General features: G+C 61.2%; 1 protein-coding gene across 1 annotated transcript in view; it reads right to left on the bottom strand.

Annotated features, from left to right (window-relative positions):
- CTIF (cap binding complex dependent translation initiation factor) overlaps positions 1-19,099 on the bottom strand; it is a 159,976-nt gene that overhangs the window by 60,276 nt on the left and 80,601 nt on the right. Inside the window, exon 8 of the mRNA XM_056137942.1 lies at positions 17,926-18,231. Within this exon, the coding sequence (XP_055993917.1) occupies positions 17,926-18,231 (306 nt within the window). The remainder of the gene's footprint in view (positions 1-17,925; positions 18,232-19,099) is intronic.

The raw sequence follows: 19,099 nt of genomic DNA, 5'->3' as shown, positions 1-19,099 counted from the left end.
TGCTGGCACCGAGAGGGACGGAGGGGGGCAAGGGCAGCTCGACAGTGGCTGGCCACGGTGTGCCGGCTGGCTGCGGGCGGCCCTGCGGCTCAGGTCTGGGGCTTCTCCAGCCGCGCGGGACCCCCTTGCTGTGAAGCCACAAGCAGCCTTGTGGCCTGGGCTCCCTGGGGCCCCGCCTGGCCAGTTCTGTGGGAACCTCACCCTTGCGGCTGGGCCTGGGAACCAGGATTTCCTGGAACCCCCCCTCCCGCCCCCGAACCCCTCCTGTGAGGGCTGCCAACTTTCTGTTTTCTAAGGATGCTTAAGAACAAGACTTTTCATCTGTCATCTCACCAAAGAAAGCACTGGAAGCCAAGGCGGGAGGAAGGACGCAGACTCTAAGGGGCGGCCAAACCTCCCCAGGAAGGGCCCCGGGCACGAGTTCCAAACCATTTCAACAACACCGGTGCCACTCGCAGTGTGGACCAGCTGGGGTCAGGGGAACGGCTCAGCCCAGGGGGTCCAGCCACTCTCCAGGCTGATTCCTGCCCCTGCCCAACTGCCCCAAAAGAGGGGAGAAGGGGGGTCTGAGGACCAGCCATGGGGGGCCCAGGACAGAAGGCCATTAGCAGGCCTGCAAGCGGCCCCCACTTCCTGCTCTGCCTCTTGCCAGTGCCTGGCGCTCGGTGGCTGCTGGCCTCGGCCCTCTGGTTCCCCACACTGCCCCTGCTCTGTTGATCAGGTGCTGGAGCCAAGGGGCCTGGTGGCGGGGGGCGGGGGGTCACGCCAAGCCCTATGGGAGGCTTGGGGACCCCCGCGATACCAGTAGGTGCAGCTCCCCTACTTGGAGGACCTGTTGCCCATGGCTTCCCAGGGACCCTGGTCTGTCAGCTGGAGCCCGGGGTGGGGGGTCGGGGGGTCTGGGCTGAGGAAGAGAGCAGGGAGCGGGCCCGGGTGGGCAGCGTCCCGGGCCGGCAGGCGGGCGCTGCGTGCTTTAAATAGCTTCTCTGGGCCCCGCCCGCCTCCCTGCCAGAGCTCCCCACACCCGCCACGGGCCGGCGTCCAGGTCAGCCTGGCACAGAGGATGTGGGCGCCGGGCGGAGCTGGCTTCCTGGGACTGGGAGGTCAAGAGGGGAAGGCAGAGGCGCCCCTGCCCGCGGGTGCTGGCGTCCTCTCTCCTGCCGGGCTGCAGGGGGTAGGGCGGGCGGGCAGTGTGGGGGGGGGGGGGGTGGAGAGACAGAACTTTTGGCCTGGCCCACGCCACCTTCCACTGGAGTCAGCAAGTCTGGGGTCGGCACCCCACCCGCCCCCACCCGCAGGCAGCCTCCTGCCTGGCTGGGCTCGAGGCGACCCAACTTCTGCTCATCCCCGAAACTCAACTTCCAGCCACTACTACTCTACCCGACCCCCACCAAGACCCCCCCTCCAGTCTCAGCTCTTTTTTTTTCCTTCTTTTTTTTTCTTTTTTGGGTCACACCCGGCAATGTTCAGGGGTTCCTCCTGGCTCTGCACTCAGGAATTATCCCTGGCGGTGCTCAGGGGAACAATATGGGATGCTGGGAATCGAACCCGGGTTGGCCGCGTGCAAGGCAAACGCCCTACCCCACTGTGCTATTGCTCCAGCTCCCAGTCTCAGGTCTTAATTCTGGAGCCCCCAGCCCTTTCATGAAGACAGTCCCTTCCACCGATATGTCCCCTTACAGTGCACACACTCTTCTCGAGCTGCCTTTCCTAACACACACACACACACACACACACACACACACACACACACACACTCGGGCGATTTGCAGGGCAGATATAAATAATCCCTACTTTACAGCCAGGGCGAGCCAGCGCCAGAAATATGAGGGGCCGCATCCAAGTTCAGAAGTCAACCGGACGATTGGGTGCAGGGGGGTGGGGGGGTGGAGGGGGGCCGAAATCCAGGCCCTTTTGAGTCCCAAGAATGTTCCTGGGGCTGGCCACCCCCTGCTGCCCCTCCCTGCCTCTTTGGCCAGGGTCTGGAAGAGGAGAAAGCCGAGCTGGGGGGTAGGGGGAGGGCCGGGCCACACAGCGACTCGGCCAGGCCCTGAACCCTGCTGCCGGCTCCATAGGTCACTTTCACAACCGGGACAGAAATCTCTCCAGATAGGGCCGCAGACCGGCCGGCTCCAGCCGTCCCGGGCAGCAGTCTGCGCGGCTCAGACACGGGACGGGCTGTTATCTCCCGCCCGGCCTGTTTCCTACCCTTCTCAAACAGCAGATTCCTTCCAGTCTGGCGGCCTCTCCCGGTCACCACCCACAGCCACTGGCCTCTGGGGCCCCCGCCAAGTCCCCGAGACGGTGACGCCGCGTCCCTGCTATCAGAGCGTGGCTCGGCCCTCCCAGCCACCGCCCCCAGAGTTCCCTGGAAATGTCCCTGTGCAGCGGCCGGCCCCACGGCGGTGGCGGCCGCGGTGGTGACGCCACGGGATGCAGGGCTCTGTCTGCACACAGCTGGCTCGTGTTTGCGGGGCACCGGCGGGGGCTGGCGGGGGAGGAGGGGGGAGGGCGCGCGGTCCAGAGAGCAAACCTCAGTCAGCAGGTCCCTGGGGTCACAGGAGGGGCTGGGCCAAAGGCAGCAGCTCCCAGAGGCAGGCAGGGCGGGGGTCTGCGCGTACCCCGAGGGCCCCTCCGAGCACAGCCAGCTGCCGGGAGGGGCCCGGAGGAGGGGGTGGAGGACGACGGGGACACACAGTGCTCACGAGCGGCCTGCCTGGCTCCCTGGCTTCTGGCTGTGGCTCCTGGAGGGGGGGTGCGGGCTGGGGGTCCCACCCAACAGCGCTCGAACACTGCCTCTTCTGATTGAGTCCGACACCCTGTTTCTGAGCTCCCCTTTCATAAGGAGGCCGGCCGGGGTGTCCACAGGGGCACGGTGTCCATCAGGCCCGCGGGGGTGGACTCGCAGGGGCCTGCGGGGGCCAAAGGGGCACCTGGCCAGAGGCCACTGCTGAAATGCAGAGTCGCGACAGAGCAACGAGTTTGTCTGCACACGTCCACAGGCGCCTGTGCGTCTGTGTGTCCATGGGTGTCTGTGTGTCTGTGTGTGTCTCTGTGTGTTTGTGCGTCTCTGTATATCCGTGTCTGCATAGCTATGTGTCTGTGTAGCTGTTCGTGTGCATCTCTGTGTACCCACGTGTGTTGTGTCTCTGTGTCCGTGTGTCTGTCTGTGCCTGTCTGTGCCTCTGTGTGTGTTTATATCTCTGTGTATCCATATGTGTCTGTGTGTGTCTATGTTTTTTTGGCTCTGCATATCTGTGTGTGTGTCTATGTGTCTGTCTGTGTCTGTCTGTTTGTGTCTCTCTGTGTGTTTATGTCTCTGTGTATCCATGTATGTGTGTGTATCTCTGTGTGTCTATGGCCGTATGTTTATGTCTCTGGTCTGTGTATCCTTGTATGTGTGTCTCTATGTGTGTCTGTGTCTATATGTTTGTGTCTCTGTGGGTCTGTATGTTTGTTTGTATCTCTGTGTATCCGTGTGTGTGTGTCTCTGTGTCTGTATGTTTGCCTCTGTGTATACCCGTGTGTGTGTGTGTGTGTGTGTGTGTTTGTGTCTCTGGGTGTGTGTTTATGTCTCTGTGGATCCATGTATGTGTGTATCTGGGTGTGTGTCTGTGTGTTCCTCTGTGTATCCGTGTGCGTATCCATGTGTAGGAGCTATTCATTGCCACAGTGGCCCTCTCCTGGGGGTGCCACTCCGGGCCGTATGCTGGGACCCCTAGGAGGGCCCCTGGGGGCTGAGCGCTGGCGCCCGGCTCACACACACCCGCCCTCACTCTCAATAATTCAGAGCGTCAGACAGGAGACAGCTGTGGGCCCTCCCCTGTTCAGCAAACTCGTGTCCTGCGCACTCATCAAGGCTTGCCAGCTACGGGCACAGAGGGAAGCCCCTTCCTCACCGGCCCTGCCTCCCTGGCCAAGGGGCCCTCCCGGACGCACACACACACACACACGGGGACCAGCAGTTGCCCACACACCAGGGCCCCTGGGACCCAGAGTCGGAGCCTCCTCTGGGCGCCCCCAAACATATGCAGATCAAACTAACCGGAACTTTTCCTGTCTTTTTTCATGAAACAATAGGGCGGCGGGCTGGAAAGTGGGGTGCAGGTGGAGGCGGGGGGGGGGGGGGGAGGGGGCAGCAGCAGGGCCCTGCCGTCCAGAAGGGGCAGGACAGAGACAGGCCTGCCCACCGAGTCTCTGGGCGGGAAAGCAGCGAGAGCCCCTGGCCTCTGCTAGCCTGCAGGAGGAGGCCGGTCACCGCCATCTGAATAGCCACATGGACTGTGCTCCCTGTATCTGCCCAGGGCCTCATCCACACACTTCTGGCCTGCCCAGAGTGTGTGTGTGTGTGGGGGGGGAGGAGGGTGGCCTTGGGGTTCTCCATGCCTCTGTTTGCCCATCTGTGAGAGGGGGCTATTCACATGCCATGGAGTCCACACCCAGCGGGTGTCCCTGAGTGCCCAGAGCATGACCGCCCAGAGCAGGGGTGGAGGTGAGGGCTGCTGGGCGGGGCAGACACCTGGCCGGAGGGCGAGGGTCTCAGCTGTCCTTGCTTCTCTGCCCCCCTCTTCAAACCACACCCACTCGAACCACGAGGGGGCTTCTATTGGCTGGATTTCCTAGGCGAGGCCCAGAGAAGCTTTGGGACTTGCCTAAGGACAACAGCTGAGAGACGGCGGGGTCTGGGTTCCAACCCTGCTCTTCCCACTCATCTTGGCTGTGGGTGTTCCCAGAGAGAAGCAGGGAGAGGCACCCTTAGGAGAAAATGCCCCCGGGATCAGGTACTCATCCCACAGGCTGGCTGCTGCCTTTGCCTTTGGGCTCCACACACAGCAATGACCCGGAGACACCCCAGCTTCCCTGGCATGAGCCAGGACAGGCATCCAGGCCCTGCCACCAACTGTCCCTCACGCAGCGCCCAAGACGGAAGGGCTTCCCGGCCCTGGGTCGCTCCTCACCTCTCTCCTGCGGGAACCCCCGGTCCCACCACTGACTTGATCAGCCGCACCCCAGGGACAGGTACTGGGGAAAGGTGGCTTCCCTCCAAGGCCGGACCCTGACTGGCTCCTCCCTCTCCCCCCAGATCCCCACAGACCCTGGGCTCCGGTCCCTGGTCGAGGGCCCGGCGCCCTCTCGAGAGCACCCAGCATGCTCAAGGAGTCCAAGGGTGAAGAGGGATCCCCCTCACTCTCCCTCCTGCTGCCTGGCAGAGTTGGCAGAGCAGCTGAGAACTCTGTTCCTGGGTGGGGTCTCTGGCACGTTCTAGGGCACGGTTGGCTCCTTGGCCACTCGGAGACGCCCACCGGAAGATTTCATGAAAAGCACAGCAGCAGTTCTGGGGGGGGGACCCAGGCATCCCATGAGGGGGGTTCTTCTGGTCCCCATGGTGACCAGGGTTCATTGGTGCTGGGGCCCAGTGTCCCCACTGGGACAGGGTGGTGTGGGGAGCGGAGAGGGGTCCCCACTGTCCCCTCTCAGGGCTACGGTGACCCCGAGAGGCTGCCCCTGGACCTCCTGACCAGCGCTGTGGCCCTTCTGTTCTTCCCATGCTGCAGTAGGGACTGTGTGTGTGTGTGTGTGTGTGTGTGTGTGTGTGTGTGTGTGTGGGAGCTCAGAGGTGCCCACAGCCTCCTCCAGCCTTCGGGAAGGAAAAATCAAGGATGCCAGACAAATGGACGCGTCCAGAACCATGACGCAGTCTCACTCTCCTGGCTTGCTTGGAGGGAGATCTCTGCCCAGGAGCTGCTCTTGAGGGACCCGGTACCCCAAGTCCCTGTACCGCTCCTGCAACCTCAAGAAGCTTCCATGAGGACTGGGCCGGGTTGCCTTGGGGGCCGGAAGGGCCCTGGCTGGGTGCAGAGCCTCTCTCTGTCCAAGGGTTCAAGGGCCACCGGGAGAGCTGGGAGGGGCTGACCTTGACGCGGGCGCCCCCTGCAGGCGACTCTCGTGGCTGCCGGGTGGGCCCGGACTCCCAGCAAGGCCTGGCTGGGCATTTGGGGAGCAGCCTCAAAGGTGGGGAGCCCCGGATAGGGCCTGCGCTTGGCAGCTCCACCTGCAGCCTCATGAGTGAGCAGAGCGAGGAGGCGTCCCGAGCACACGCCCAGCACGTCTGCGTTGGAGGAACTACAGGACAGTGGGGAGGGCGTTGGCCTGACACCCCGCTGACCCAGGGCCCATCCCCACCATCCCATATGGTCCCCGGGGGCACAGCCAGGAGCGATTCCTGATTACTGCTGGGTGTGCCCTCCCTGCCTCCCCAAACCCTCCTCCCAGAATAACAGAGTGGGGAGGGTCCACTGGCTGCTTCTCACCCCTGTATTTTTTTTTTTTGCTTTGCTTTTGGGGTCACATCCGGCGATGCACAGGATTTACTCCTGCCTCTGCAGTCAGGAATTACTCCTGGTGGTGGTCGGGGGACCATATGGGATGCTGGGAATCAAACCCAGGACGGCCAGGAGAGGGAGAGTTTACAAGGCAAACGCCCTACCTGCTGTGCTATATGGCTCCAGCCCCTCATCCCTGTATCTTCTAGGGGAGGAGCCCTGGGGGAGGGAGGAAGGGACCCCGGGCACAGCTGGAGGTCCGACCTGGCCGCTGAGCAACCTAGGTGCCTCTTCCTCCAGGGTGTCTGCAGGGCAGCTAGGGGCTGGGGAGACAGAGCAAAGGGCGGTGGGCCCATGGCTGTATGTGGGAGCCCAGAGGTAGCCCCCAATATCACCAGCTGCAGACTAAAGCCCCAAATGACCATGAACACTGATGACAACGATGATGTTAAGGCTGCTGCTTTTTCGGGTTCCTAGGCCACCCCCAAGCGGGTCCCCGGCTCTCCCTGGCCTTCCACACCGGCCATTCAAATTGCACCTGGACCCCAAGTACCACATTGCAGACCTTGGGGTTCAACAACCTGCCACTCCCCCCCCTCTGACCCCTGACCCCACAGCAGGACACTGAGGCTCGGAGGGGGGGGCGAGGCAGGGATCTGTCTCTCCTTGTTGTTTGGGACGTGGCCCAGGGGGCTTGAGAGCTGCAGGGAAGTCGAGGCAGGGGAAGTCGGGGCCATGGCCCAGGCCGGGATGGGGGAGGGAGGAGCCTGGGTCTGTAGGGGCAGGGAGGAGAGAGGCCCCTCCAGCTGGGCTGGTCTGTACCCCACATCCTGAGGCTCTGCTTCCGGTTCCTGGGAACTACCCAGCCCTAGGGAGGGGGCAACCACACCCGTCTGACAACCACACCTGTCTGTGTGAGGATGGACCTTGAACAGCACCTGGAGCCTGGGGGCAGCTGATGCTGGGAGGGAGGGAGGGAGGGAGAGAGAGAGAGAGACAGAGACAGAGAGAGAGAGACAGAGAGACAGAGAGAGACAGACAGAGAGAGACAGAGAGAGAGAGAGGAGACAAAGAGGGAAGGAGACAGAGAGGGAAGGAGGAAGGGAGGGAAAGGGAGGTAGAGAGAGATAGAGAGAGGGAAGGAGGGAGAGAGTGAGAGGGAGGGAAGGAGAGAGAGAGGTGGCTGGGCAGCCTGGTGAGCAGGGCCCTGGGCAGGCTGTCCCCAGCCCCCCACCCCCACCCCCCACCCCAGACACCAGCCTGGCATGATGCTCAGGACACTGAGGGGACATGTTTCTATTTGGGGTTGAAACAGAGCCTTTGGGGCCAGAGAGAGCACTTAAGAGCCGAGTGTGAGGAGGAGGAACCTAGCAGTGGCCCTGAGCACTGTCATGTGTAGGTCCTCCCCACCTCTACCCAATACACAACCAGAACCTAAAACGAGCTTCCGGCCTGAAAGGGTGAGAAGTACCAGCTAGAGAAATAGGCGTGAGCTGGGGGGCACCGCTCTTTCGCTGACACAAGGCTGGGGCGCACACCTGACTTGCACCCAGGACTGCAGCCTTGGTTTCCTACAGTCCAACCAAGTCCTGCCTCTGTCCTACGGCCTCCCCCGGGGAGCCCGTGATGCCCAGCACCTCAGGGGCTGACCGCTTCCGGGTGGAGTTGGCCCTGCCCACAGAGCCCACCTCCTTGGGGTGGGGGGTCCAGGGAATGGGGGTGTCCCTGTGCCTTAGTTCCCAGCCACAGACTCCAGGGCCTGGGGCATCCCCTGGCTGGAATCTCGAGCACGGGAATTCCTCAAGGGCCAAAGAAAGAAAAAACCCCGTTTATGAGATGTCAGCTCCTCCGACCCAGACAAGGAACACTGACAGGAGCACTGTGTTTCGGCCCCATTTAACGGAAGCGCATGTGGAGGGCAGCCAGAGGTCAGGCCGTGTCCCAAGTGGCCGGAGGAGCTGTCAGGCAGGGCTGGGGACTGAGTGTGGGCGCCGGGCTGGGCGATGGGGCAAGGGCCACGGGCAGGGGCCTTGGGAGGGGTCTCTGGGGCCGCAGGTGCCTTTCCCGGGGCTTGAGCCTCCAACTCTGCAGGAGTCACACACTCACACATACAAACACACTCACACACACTCACTCTCACACATACACACACTCAAACACATTCTCACACATACACACACACTCACACAAATACACACACTCACACATACATATACACTCTCACACATACACACACTCAAACACTTTCTCACACATACACACACTCACACATATACACACTCACACACACTCACACATATACATACACACTCACACACACTCACATTTTCACACATACACATATACACACTCACACATATAAATACACAATCACACACTCACACATATATATACACACACATTTTCACACATACACATACACACACTCACACATACACACTCACACATACTACACACATACATACACATACACACACTCACACATACACAATCACACATACCACACACACTCACACATACACAATCACACATACCACACACACTCACATACATACACACACACCCACACATATAAACACACACTCACACACACATTCACATTTTCACACATACACACACTCACACATAAACACTCACACATACTACACACACACTCACAGATACATATACACACACTCACACATATAAATACACACACTCACATTTTCACACATACACATACACACACTCACACATACACACACAGACTACACACACACACACTCTGCAAGTAAAAGCCAAGAAGGCGGCTCCGTCCTGTGGCCCAGCGGCCCTGGCGAGCCCCCCTCCCTGGGTCGGGCCGCTGGCATTCCCAGCATCGAAGCGGCCCCATGACTCCAGGCCACGCTTCCCTCCGAGTGACCCTCCGCCACCCCTGCTCCGGGCTGGCCGAGGCCGCCCTGCCCTCCCTCCGCGGCCGCCTCCCCGGGGAGCCAGGGTTGCATAACCCGCAGGCGGATTTTTTTCCGCGGGCCCTGGCGTGCCAGCAGGTAGAGGCGCCCGCGCTGGGCGGCGGGACCCGGGCCGGCGGCGAGGCCACGCTGGGGAGCTTAGCATAGCTCGGATTCCCGCCGGCGGCTGCGCTGTCTCCTGCTGGCCGGGAGGTGCTGGGCTGGAGCTGCCAGCCAGCCAGGGGTGACCCTCTGGGGCCGGAACACCTGAGCCGCCTTCTCCGATAACCCACTTATCTGTGGGGCCGGCCTGGCCTGGCGGCCTCAGACAGGGCAGAGCCCGGTCAAGGTCTGTCAGGGGATTGAGCAGGGAAAGTGAATCCGGGCTGGAGGGTGTGGGGTGTGTGTGGGGGGGTGGCTGGGACATGGCCTGGCAGGGTGTCCGGTGGGTGGGGAAACGGTTCCGAAGCAGGGCGGAGGCGGGGTGGGGACACCACCTGCCCCTCTTCTCTGCACATCTCTGTCCCCCTGCGCCCCTGGAGCTGACCCTCTAGGTCCTGCTAAGCACCTGGCCTAGCCGCCTCTCTCGGACACAGAGGTGACGGCCCGGTGGGCACCGGGGCACAGTCTCCGCTCCACCTGGCCGGGGCAGGGCCCCCGGGGGCCCTCCTCGCTCTGCCGCTGCTGTTTCTTTTCAGATGGAGACGTCCCAAACCTCTCTATGGGGGCTGCTGGTTCTCCTCCTCTCCCTCCCCCTGCATGCCTGCCAGCCCTTAAGTTTCGGGGGAACTCTGATTTTTGACGCTATCAGAGGACACTTTCCTCTCCCCATCCCGCACTGGGCAGCAGGGGAAATGGGTCTAAGTCCTGTCTTTGACTCAAGTGTCAGCAGGAGCTCGAACACAGCATACGGGTCCCAACGGCACCAAGACCCACCCAGGAGGAACAGGCGGAGGTGTGCGGGTTGGGAACAGGCCACAGGCTGGTGGGATGGCCGTGTCCCTGGCCTGTTCCTGGAATAACATGCCAGGGAAAGCAAGGTCCCAGCAGGGCGAGCACCCACGGGATGGAAAGACCAGGGAGAGACAGAGATGGAGGGTGGGGGGTGGGGCGGAGTAAGAAGAGGTGGGTGGGGGCTGGAGTGGTAATAAAGCCAAAAAAAGAAAAAAAAAAAAGGAGAGGTGGGTGGGGGTCTGAGGGCAGGTGGGGCCCCCAGCACCCTGAGCTGTAGCAGAGCCTTCTGGAAGCAGGGAGCTCAAACTACAGAGAACTCACCGGAAAAACGCACCTGTCAGTCAGGGAGGAGGATTGGAGGGCGGGAGAGAGCCTGGGTCATTGCAGGAGGAAAGTGGACACTGGTAGTGGGTCAGTGCTGAAACACTGGACACCTCGCGCTCTGCTATGGACACATCTGTGCGTCACAGCGCCGAGATGCTCAAACAATCATTAAAACAAACAAAACCAAAAAAAGGAGCCTTGGCAGAAAGGCACCAACAGGGTCGGGGAGTTCAACGGGTCGCACACAGGCTTTGCATACGGGAGGCCCCACGCCATCCTGGGGAGATCCCCAGGACCCCTGGGTGTGCACCCACCTCTCCGCAAAAAAAAAAAAAAAAAACCCAGAAAAATCAGAAAGGCAAGATTCACTGATTCCAAAGCTGAGGGTGACACCTGAGGCAAGAGGGCCTGGGACCCACCTGCTGTGACTCTGGGTGGGTGGTCCCAGCAGGCACTAGCCCCCGCAGGACATGGTTCCTGGGGAGGGGGGAGGGAGGTGTGGGGGAGCCACATGGCCCTCGGGGTGCAGCCTGAGGCCTGCACCCAGCCCACCCTCTCTGCCTGGGCCTTCTCCCCTTAGGGCTTCCTGTGCCCCTTGGAGGGGGCCGAGTGGGTGGGCCTGGGGGCTTCACTGGGCTCTGGAATGTATGCAGCAATGGAGTCTCTCCCTGGGCTGCCGACTGGGCCAGCAGTCAGATTAGCCCACATGCCTGGAGTGCACGGGGAGGCTTGGGCAGCGAGGACAGTGGCCAGCTGAGCCCCGTAACTGTGGCTCTGGCCGCACGCAGTCAGAGCCCATGGGAGCACTGGGGTCACTCCCTCAGACACTCACAAGCTGGGAAATCTCCTGCTGGGCAGGGCAGGAGTATGGCAGGGGCAGCTGAGACCACAGGCGGAGTGGATGGAGCCATAGCGCAGTGGGTAGGGCGCTTGCCTTGTACCCAACCTGGGTTCGGTTCCCAGCATCCCATATGGTCCCCTCAGCACTGCCAGGAGCAATTCCTGAGTGAGTGCTGAGCCAGGAGTAACCCCTGAGCATCACCGGATGTGAACCAAAAAGGGGGGGGGGGGAGAATAGACCGCAGGCGGCTTCTGAGCTCCCCGGGTGGGCCTCATGCGACAGACCTTTCCCTCCCGTGCTTATGGAGGGGTGGCACGGGAGCCAGGGGGGAGGGTGCTGCTGCCCCCAATGTCCTCATCTAGCCCCCTCAACTTTGGGTAAGACACATCACGTCCACCTCCATCTCCCGGGGGTGGGTCTCCGTGCCCCCCCTCCCCCCCAGCTAACCTCCAGGCTCTAATGGAGATGCCAGCGAACTGAAATAACTGAGAGGGGGCTGCTTTGGCCCCCTCCTACCCGCACCCCTGCTCTGTACAAGTCCAGACACAGCAGGACCTGTGACCCACGATGTCCGCCCAGGCCCCGGCCGCCCCCCCCCCCCACCTGTGGAACCCCACACGCAGCAGTGGTGGGAGTGCTGAGCTTCATGGCCTGGCCCCCTCCTCCCTGCTCTGCATAGCCAGGCGGTTGGGGGGGGGCAGGAGCTCATTCTCTTGAACCCTCGAGTTCCCCAGGAGAGTGACTGGTCGGTCCCTCTGTGGGGCAGGCACCAGGAAGGAGCAGGGGCTGGCCCTTGGGCACTGGCTCAAGATCTGTGTCCCCAACTGTATCTTCCAGGGGCAGCTGAGTGCTTCCTTCTGGGACAAAGACTCGCGATGAGCAAGAAGGCGCAAAGCCCAGGGTTCGGGAGAGCCCGGGTCTGACCCCCCAGCCCTGCTGGGTCCCACTGCCCCATCCCCGCCGCCTCCAAGCAGTGTCAGGAGCAGCCCTGAGCAGAGCAGGTGAAGACCCCACCCCACCCCATCCCACCCTCCTGATGAGAATCACCCCCAGAAGCTACACAGAGCCCTCAGTGCCCCCCAAAACTCGCCCCTCTGCGTCTCCAAGGCCCTAGACACAGCCCTGAGTGGCGGCCCGGAGAGAAACCCGGGGGCATGTCCATGCGGCAGTCTTCTGGAAGGCTGGCAGAGGGCACTGTATTTTGAAACCCGGTGCCCGCACCAGCCCCCGATTCTACGTTGTCTTTCCCACAACAGCCCGGCCCTGTTTACGACTCGGCGGAGAGGAGGTCGGTTATTTTACTTTCTTTCTTTTCTCCCCCCTCCCAAAAAAAAGGTCCTGCATCCTTCTGTTAGACGTGTTGTTGGCGACGGTTGCCAGGGAGCGCGGGGTTCAGTTACAGACACGCTGATGCCGGCTCTAATAATACTTCGCTCTGCATAGCTCAGCTGCAGAACCCTCTTGGCGGAGCACAGCCGCACGTTGCGACAGCCGAGGGCTGGAACTGGGGCTCCCCACGCGTCTCCCGGCAAAGCAGCAACTCCCCCCTCCCGGCCCCCCCAGGCCGGCGGAGGCGGCTCCGCATGCCAGTTCCTGTTGTTCTGATGGCCCCGCTACTAGACTCTCCCCTTTCCCTCGTGTAAAGCCAGAGCGCTTCCCCACTCACGCCCACAGCAGGTGGGAGGGTCAGGTCTGGGGTGGCCTCTGGAAGCCTCTGGAAGCCAGGCAGCCCTCCCTGTCCTGCAAACGTGTCAGAAAGCCTCTGTCCAGGGGCTGGAGCGATAGCACAGTCAGCGTGTAGGGCATTTTCCTTGCACGCGGCTGACCTGGGTTCGATTCCCAGTATCTCATATGGTCCCCTGAGCACCGCCAGGGCTAATTCCTGAGTGCAGAGCCAGGAGGAACCCCTGAGCATCGCCGGGTGTGACCCCAAACACACACACACACACAGACACACAAAACCCATCTGTCTGGAGGTGGCCAGTGGACGTGGAGCCTGCAAACCTGACTGAGGAGATGGGGATGGGTGTCGTGGGCCTTCTCTGTTAGCTGGGCTGGACTGGGCCAGGCGGGGCATAGGGGAGGTGCATTGCGGCTTGAGAGCGAGTTCCCGTTCCCTCAGATCTGCCGTTGCGAGTGTCAGGGCCAAGCAGGAGAAGGACGCGGAGGTGCCGAGGACAGAGACGGGGCAGCTCCGGACCAAGAGTGAGAAAGCAGCAACTTCCTCTCAGCCCAGAGGAGAAACTGAGGCCAGGCCCAAGGAAGGGATGGATGGCGCCACACCGGGTCCAGGGGGTGGGGTTGGTGCCAGGGCGCGGGCCATCAGGGACGTCTGAGGAGGCTCTGGGACCACTTCCTCAGTGCACCCGGCAGAGCTCTGCACAAAAGCTCTGTCAGGCTCCTGTCAGGAGCGTCGAGGCGCGAGGGGGATGCTGCTCCCCTCGGGAGCCCAGTGGGCGGCGAGGCTGAGGCCCAGCAGTGCCCTAAATGCGACCTTCGCAAGCTGGATCCGCATGTGGAAAATCACACTGAGAAAGACCTTGCCTTAGTTTACCCTGCTGCGAACAGTCACACCGGCTTACCCGCCTACAACCACAAGACCATGCCTCAGTTTACCCTTCGACACCGCTGTCCCAATGCTTACAACCTATCGGTCATCTACTGACTTGCGACTCAAAAGTGTGAGCATCCAAAAATAAAACTCAAAAATGAAAAAAAAAAAACACCCCCAAAATGGGCTGGAGATAGAGTGGGTAGGGCGCTGGCCTTGCATGTGGCTGGCATGGGTTTGATTCCTGGCACCCCATATGGTCCTCTGAGCTCCGCCAGGAGTGAGCCCTGACCAAGTGCTGGATATGGTCCAAAAACCAAACCCTTATAGCACAGGGAGAAAGAAAAGAAAAAAGGATCACATCAGGGGCCGGAGCAATAGTACAGCAGGTAGGGACATTTGCCTTGCACGCAGCTGACCCGGGTTCTAGCCCTGGTATCCTATATGGTCCCCCCAGCACCGCCAGGAGTAATTCCTGAGTGCAGAGCCAGGAGTAACCCCTAAGCATCGCTGGGTGTGACCCAAAAACCAAGAAGAAAAAAAGAAAAGGATCCTGGGGGCTGGATCGATAGCACAGCAGGTAGGGCGTTCGCCTTGCACAAGGCTGACCCAGGTTCAATTCCCAGCATCCCATATGGTCCCCCAGCACCGCCAGGAGTAATTCCTGAGTGCATGAGCCAGGAATAACCCCTGTGCAATGCCGGTGTGACCCAAAAAGGAAAAAAAAAAACCACAAATCGCTCCCATCGAAGGTAGGAGGACTCACTGGGGACATGGTAACCGAGGACACTTCTGAGCTGGGGCGTGTGGAGAGGGCTCCTCTGAGTCACTGGCCCGAATTCCTGGGGGACGCCACTGCTGTGTTGGGCTGGGAAAGCTAATGGCCCCTGGAGAGGCCTTCTCTGGGCTGGCATCCTCACCCCTCAGTCACCCTGTACCTGCCCCTCTGACCCCAGCAGCTGCTGGAGCCGTGACCAGGGATGACTCCCACTCTGGCCACGCCACTGTCAGTGTCACCAAACCAGATCCTGGGACACGTGTGGGATGACAGATACTCTCACTGGTCATGAGAGGTGCCCAACAATGGCTGGCTGAGGGTGTGGGAGGGAGGGGGCCGGGGGTGGACAGACACAGCCATGGGGAGCTTCGGAGGCCAGGAAAGGAGGGCAGGAGGGAAGGGGGTCAGGGACAGTTCCTCCTGGCCCCCAGAGGTCACGCTGCGGGTCCTTCCTCATCGCCCCACACAATGGACGCCTGGAGAGCACCGAGTCGGATGCCGACGGCTTGCTCTCTGCTGCCGCCAATGCTGCTCGCAACGCTCACTGGGCCTGAAGCACAGCGGGTAGGGCGTTCGCCTTATAAGCGGCCAACACGGCCGACCCGAGTTCGATTTCTCTGCCCCTCTCGGAGAGCCCGGCAAGCTACCGAGAGTATTCGATATGCCAGACACAGTAAAAACAAAGTCTCCAATGGAGACGTTACTGGGCCCGCTCGAGCAAATCGATGATCAACGGGAGGGCCTTTACTTTTACCTTTACCAGCTAAAGAGCTGACGGTCCCGGGAGAGGCTTGAACCCGGGGCAGGGAGTGAGACATGAGACGGGAGGGGGTGAGACGGTGCCAGGAAGCCCGGCCAACTCGGGGTGCCGGGCAGCCCAGTGACGGGGCCTGACTTTGCTACTGAGTGGGGACAAGGCTGTTTGCCCCAACGCGGGGAAGAAACATCCATGCTGGGTCCCCCCAACTCCCCCCACCCCCGCGTTCCCCCACGCCTCTGGGTTTAGCAGCCGCACAAGTTCCCACCCGACCCATGGTCATGATCATTCATTCAGGGGTCCTGTGTGCTAGGGTCTCCGGAGGGTGGCTGGCCACCAGCAGGAACTGCAGAGACAGAATCCCAAGGGGCCACGAGGACCTCGTGGGGGTCTGTCTGTGTCCCTTTACTTCCTCCTGCATTCCGTGTCCCCCGGGGCCCTGGCAGTTCTCTGTGTCCCTTCCTGCGTGCCCAGAGTGCGGGGTGGTAGATGGAGAGTGCCCTGAATCCCGCCTGGGTCGGACGTTCGATCGGAATTCGGTGGGCCAGGCGGCTCTCCATGCAGAAAAAAAAGCCTGACCCGGCCGAACCCTGGGCAGCGCCCCCTGCCAGCTGCCCTTGCCGCTGGGTGCGTCCTGCCTGGGGCCCTGGCTGGGCTCCCTGTGGGTTTTAGCCACAGTCTAGAAATCTTGCCCTATCCTGGCTCTTCTCAGGGGAAAAAGAAAAAAAATGAATCCGGAGCCCTGGCCAAAGGCTGATCCTGTCCCTGACAACTCCCCCAGGCTTGGCTGACCAGGGCCGACAAACCGCCCCACCCCAGGACATTCCGGGGCCGTGAGGAACAAGCCCGATGTGCAAATCCCTCAGGTAATGCGGGAATTCGTCACCAGGGGAGCTCGGGCCATCCAGGAACGGGAACCTGACCGCCGAGCAGGGGGCTGGCCAGCACCAGCTCGGGTTACAGAGAGCGGGCGCAGAGAGCCCCGAGGGGGATTCTCCTGGCTGGCAGGGAGGGCCAGTGATGAATAGCGCCCCCTGGGGCTCCAGATGGCCCCATGTCTAGACAGACCCGCAGGGGCTCCAGCAGCTCCAACTCCCCAGAACCCATCCCGCAGGCCCTGAACCGGAAACTCAATTTGCATGATAACTCCCGTGATGTACCAAGTCAGCAGAGGTGAGGTTCCCTGGTGGGAGCGAGGGGCCGGGGTGGGGGGGTGGGGGGGGACTTGCGGCCACCAGTCAATGTGCAGACACTACCCTGCTACCTGGTCTGGACCCTCAGATTACTGGCCAGGGCAGTGAGTGGTTGGCAAACGGCCTGGGCCTCACTTGTCCATCCCCTGCTCACGCTGGGGAAACCGGCCATGGGAGATGGGGGTGGGGAGAGGAAGGTGGAAGGAGCCCCACAAGGCCAGAACGTGAAGCAGGAGCCACCTAGAAGCAATCCTGGCCCCGGAAGTGATTTCAGGGAGGGCAGTGGAGAGTTTCTTTCCCCCTGGAAGCCCTGCCCTGCTCTGACCCAGCTTAGCAACAGCTATGCCGGATGGCGTCACCTCACGGGGGACATGCTGGTGGGAGGAGGAGGAGGAGGAGGAGGAGGAGGAAGAGGAAGAGGAGGAAGGGAGGTCAAAGCCCAGAGCCTGGGGAAGGCCAAGGGCCAGCGAAGGCTCTTATCATGGAAACAGAAAGAGGGAAAGGCTGGTTAAACACTAAGAACCTATAAAATTATATGGCTGCACTGTAACCATGGCACCACACAAACACACACAGCAGGGCCGGCCGCTCCCCCAGGGCCTGGGGGGCCCTTTCTCCCTTCCGTAATTAATGGGGCAAGGGTGAACCCAGGAGAGTCCCTGTGATAGGCCCGGCCTGGAGGCAGGTGGGGGCACCTCTGTGCACGTATGCATGTTTGTGTGTGTGTGTGTGCATGTGTCTGTGAGTGCATATATGTGTGTGTCAGTGTATGTGCGTACATATGTGAGCTTGTATTAGTCGCGTGTGTGCGCACGCACACGTCTGCGTCTGTGTGTGCATGTGCGTGTCTGTATCTGCGTGTGCATGTACTTGTGTGTGTGTGCATGTGTCATGTACACACGTGCGTGCGTGCCTGTACGTGTGTGCGTGTGAGTGCGTGCGTGCACGTGTGTATGCGTGCATGTGCGTGTACATGTGTACGTGTGCATGTGCATGTGTGTGCTTGTGTCCGTGTGTGTCTGTCCGTGTGTATGTGTGCACGTGCATGTCTGTGTCTGATTGTATACGTGTGTACATGTGTGCGCACGTGTGCTTGTGTCATGTGTGTGTCTGCTCATGTGTGTGTATGTGTCTGTGCATGTGTCGTGTGTACGTGTGTGCGCGCATGTGCTTGTGTTGTGCGTGCATGTGTGCATGTGTCCGTGTGTGTGTCTGTGCGTGTGCGTGTGCGTGTGCGTGTGTGGGAGGCGGGTGGGCCAGATGCCGGCGGTTACCTGGAGCATGTTGAGAAGCAGGCTGCGGAACTTGGTCCCCTCCACCATGAAGAGCGCCATCTTGTCGCAGAGCTTGGCGGCGGTGAAGGCGAAGCTGCGGTCGGACACGGCCTTCTGGTAGATGGCGCGCACCATGTCGCCCAGCATCTCCTCGGAGTTGGTGGAGCTCTGGGCCTCCTCCATGAACGTGCTGAGCTTGGCGTCCACGTCGCTGCTGTTGTTGCGCATGCTGTTGAGGATCTCGGCCAGCTTGTCCATCTTGTTCGGCTGCGGGGCGCTGCTCTCTAGCCTCACTTCCTCCTGGGCCTGAGGGAGACACGCGGGGCATCTGAGTGCGGCCGCGGCCCCCAGCAAGGACCACCCCATCTTCTTGGACACAGGACCCCAGCCCTCCGGAATGCCGGCCTCGACGAGGACCCTTGGGCTCTCTGCTGACTTCCTTATGGCTCAGTGGCACCCTGGGCCCATCCTTCTGGAGAGTTCTAGCTTTGCCCCCGGACCCTCGCATGCACTGTCTGCTGGCTCGATCTAGGAAGGCGGGAAGGGGACTTAGAGAAGACGGAATTACCAGCCCGAAGAGAGAATGCGGGCAGGAAGTCTGGGTCAGGAGGGTCCCTTCTGAGTGGGTCCCAGGCCGTCCTGGGAATGGCCACTTGGTCTTGGGCCACGAGGAGGGTTCTCTGGGGTGGGGCAGTGTCCTGGCTCGGGTTCTGGGTCCTAAGGATACTGTGTTACTCAGTCCCACCACTGCACAGGAGTCTTCCCCGGGGCCCAGGAGCGCTGGTGCTTTGGGGGTGGGGGGTGGGGGAGGTTTCTGACCAAATGCAGCCCCTCTGCTCTTGACTGAGACTGGGACCAGACTGGGAGGAAGAAATGCATCGGGGCTGGACAGAGTACAGTTTGCTTCGTAGGGCTTAATTCTGGGCAACACTTATATATGGTTCCCTGAGCCCACCGGGAGCAAGCTCTGAGCACTGAGTCAGGAGTTTTCCCTGAGCACAGAGCCAGGAGTGAGCCCTGAGCACTGAGCCAGAAGCCAGCCCTGAGCACTAAGCCAGGAGTGAGCCCTGAGCACAGAACCAGGAGTGAGCCCTGAGCACTGAGCCAGAAGCCAGCCCTGAGCACAGAGCCAGGCGTTTTCCCTGAGCACCCAGCCAGGAGTGAGCCCTGAGCA

The sequence above is a fragment of the Sorex fumeus genome, unplaced genomic scaffold (assembly GCF_029834395.1).
Source record: "Sorex fumeus unplaced genomic scaffold, SorFum_2.1 ptg000128l, whole genome shotgun sequence".
Taxonomy (NCBI): Eukaryota; Metazoa; Chordata; class Mammalia; order Eulipotyphla; family Soricidae; genus Sorex; species Sorex fumeus.
Note: the sequence above shows the minus strand (reverse complement) of the source record. Positions and strands in the feature narration are given on the sequence as shown.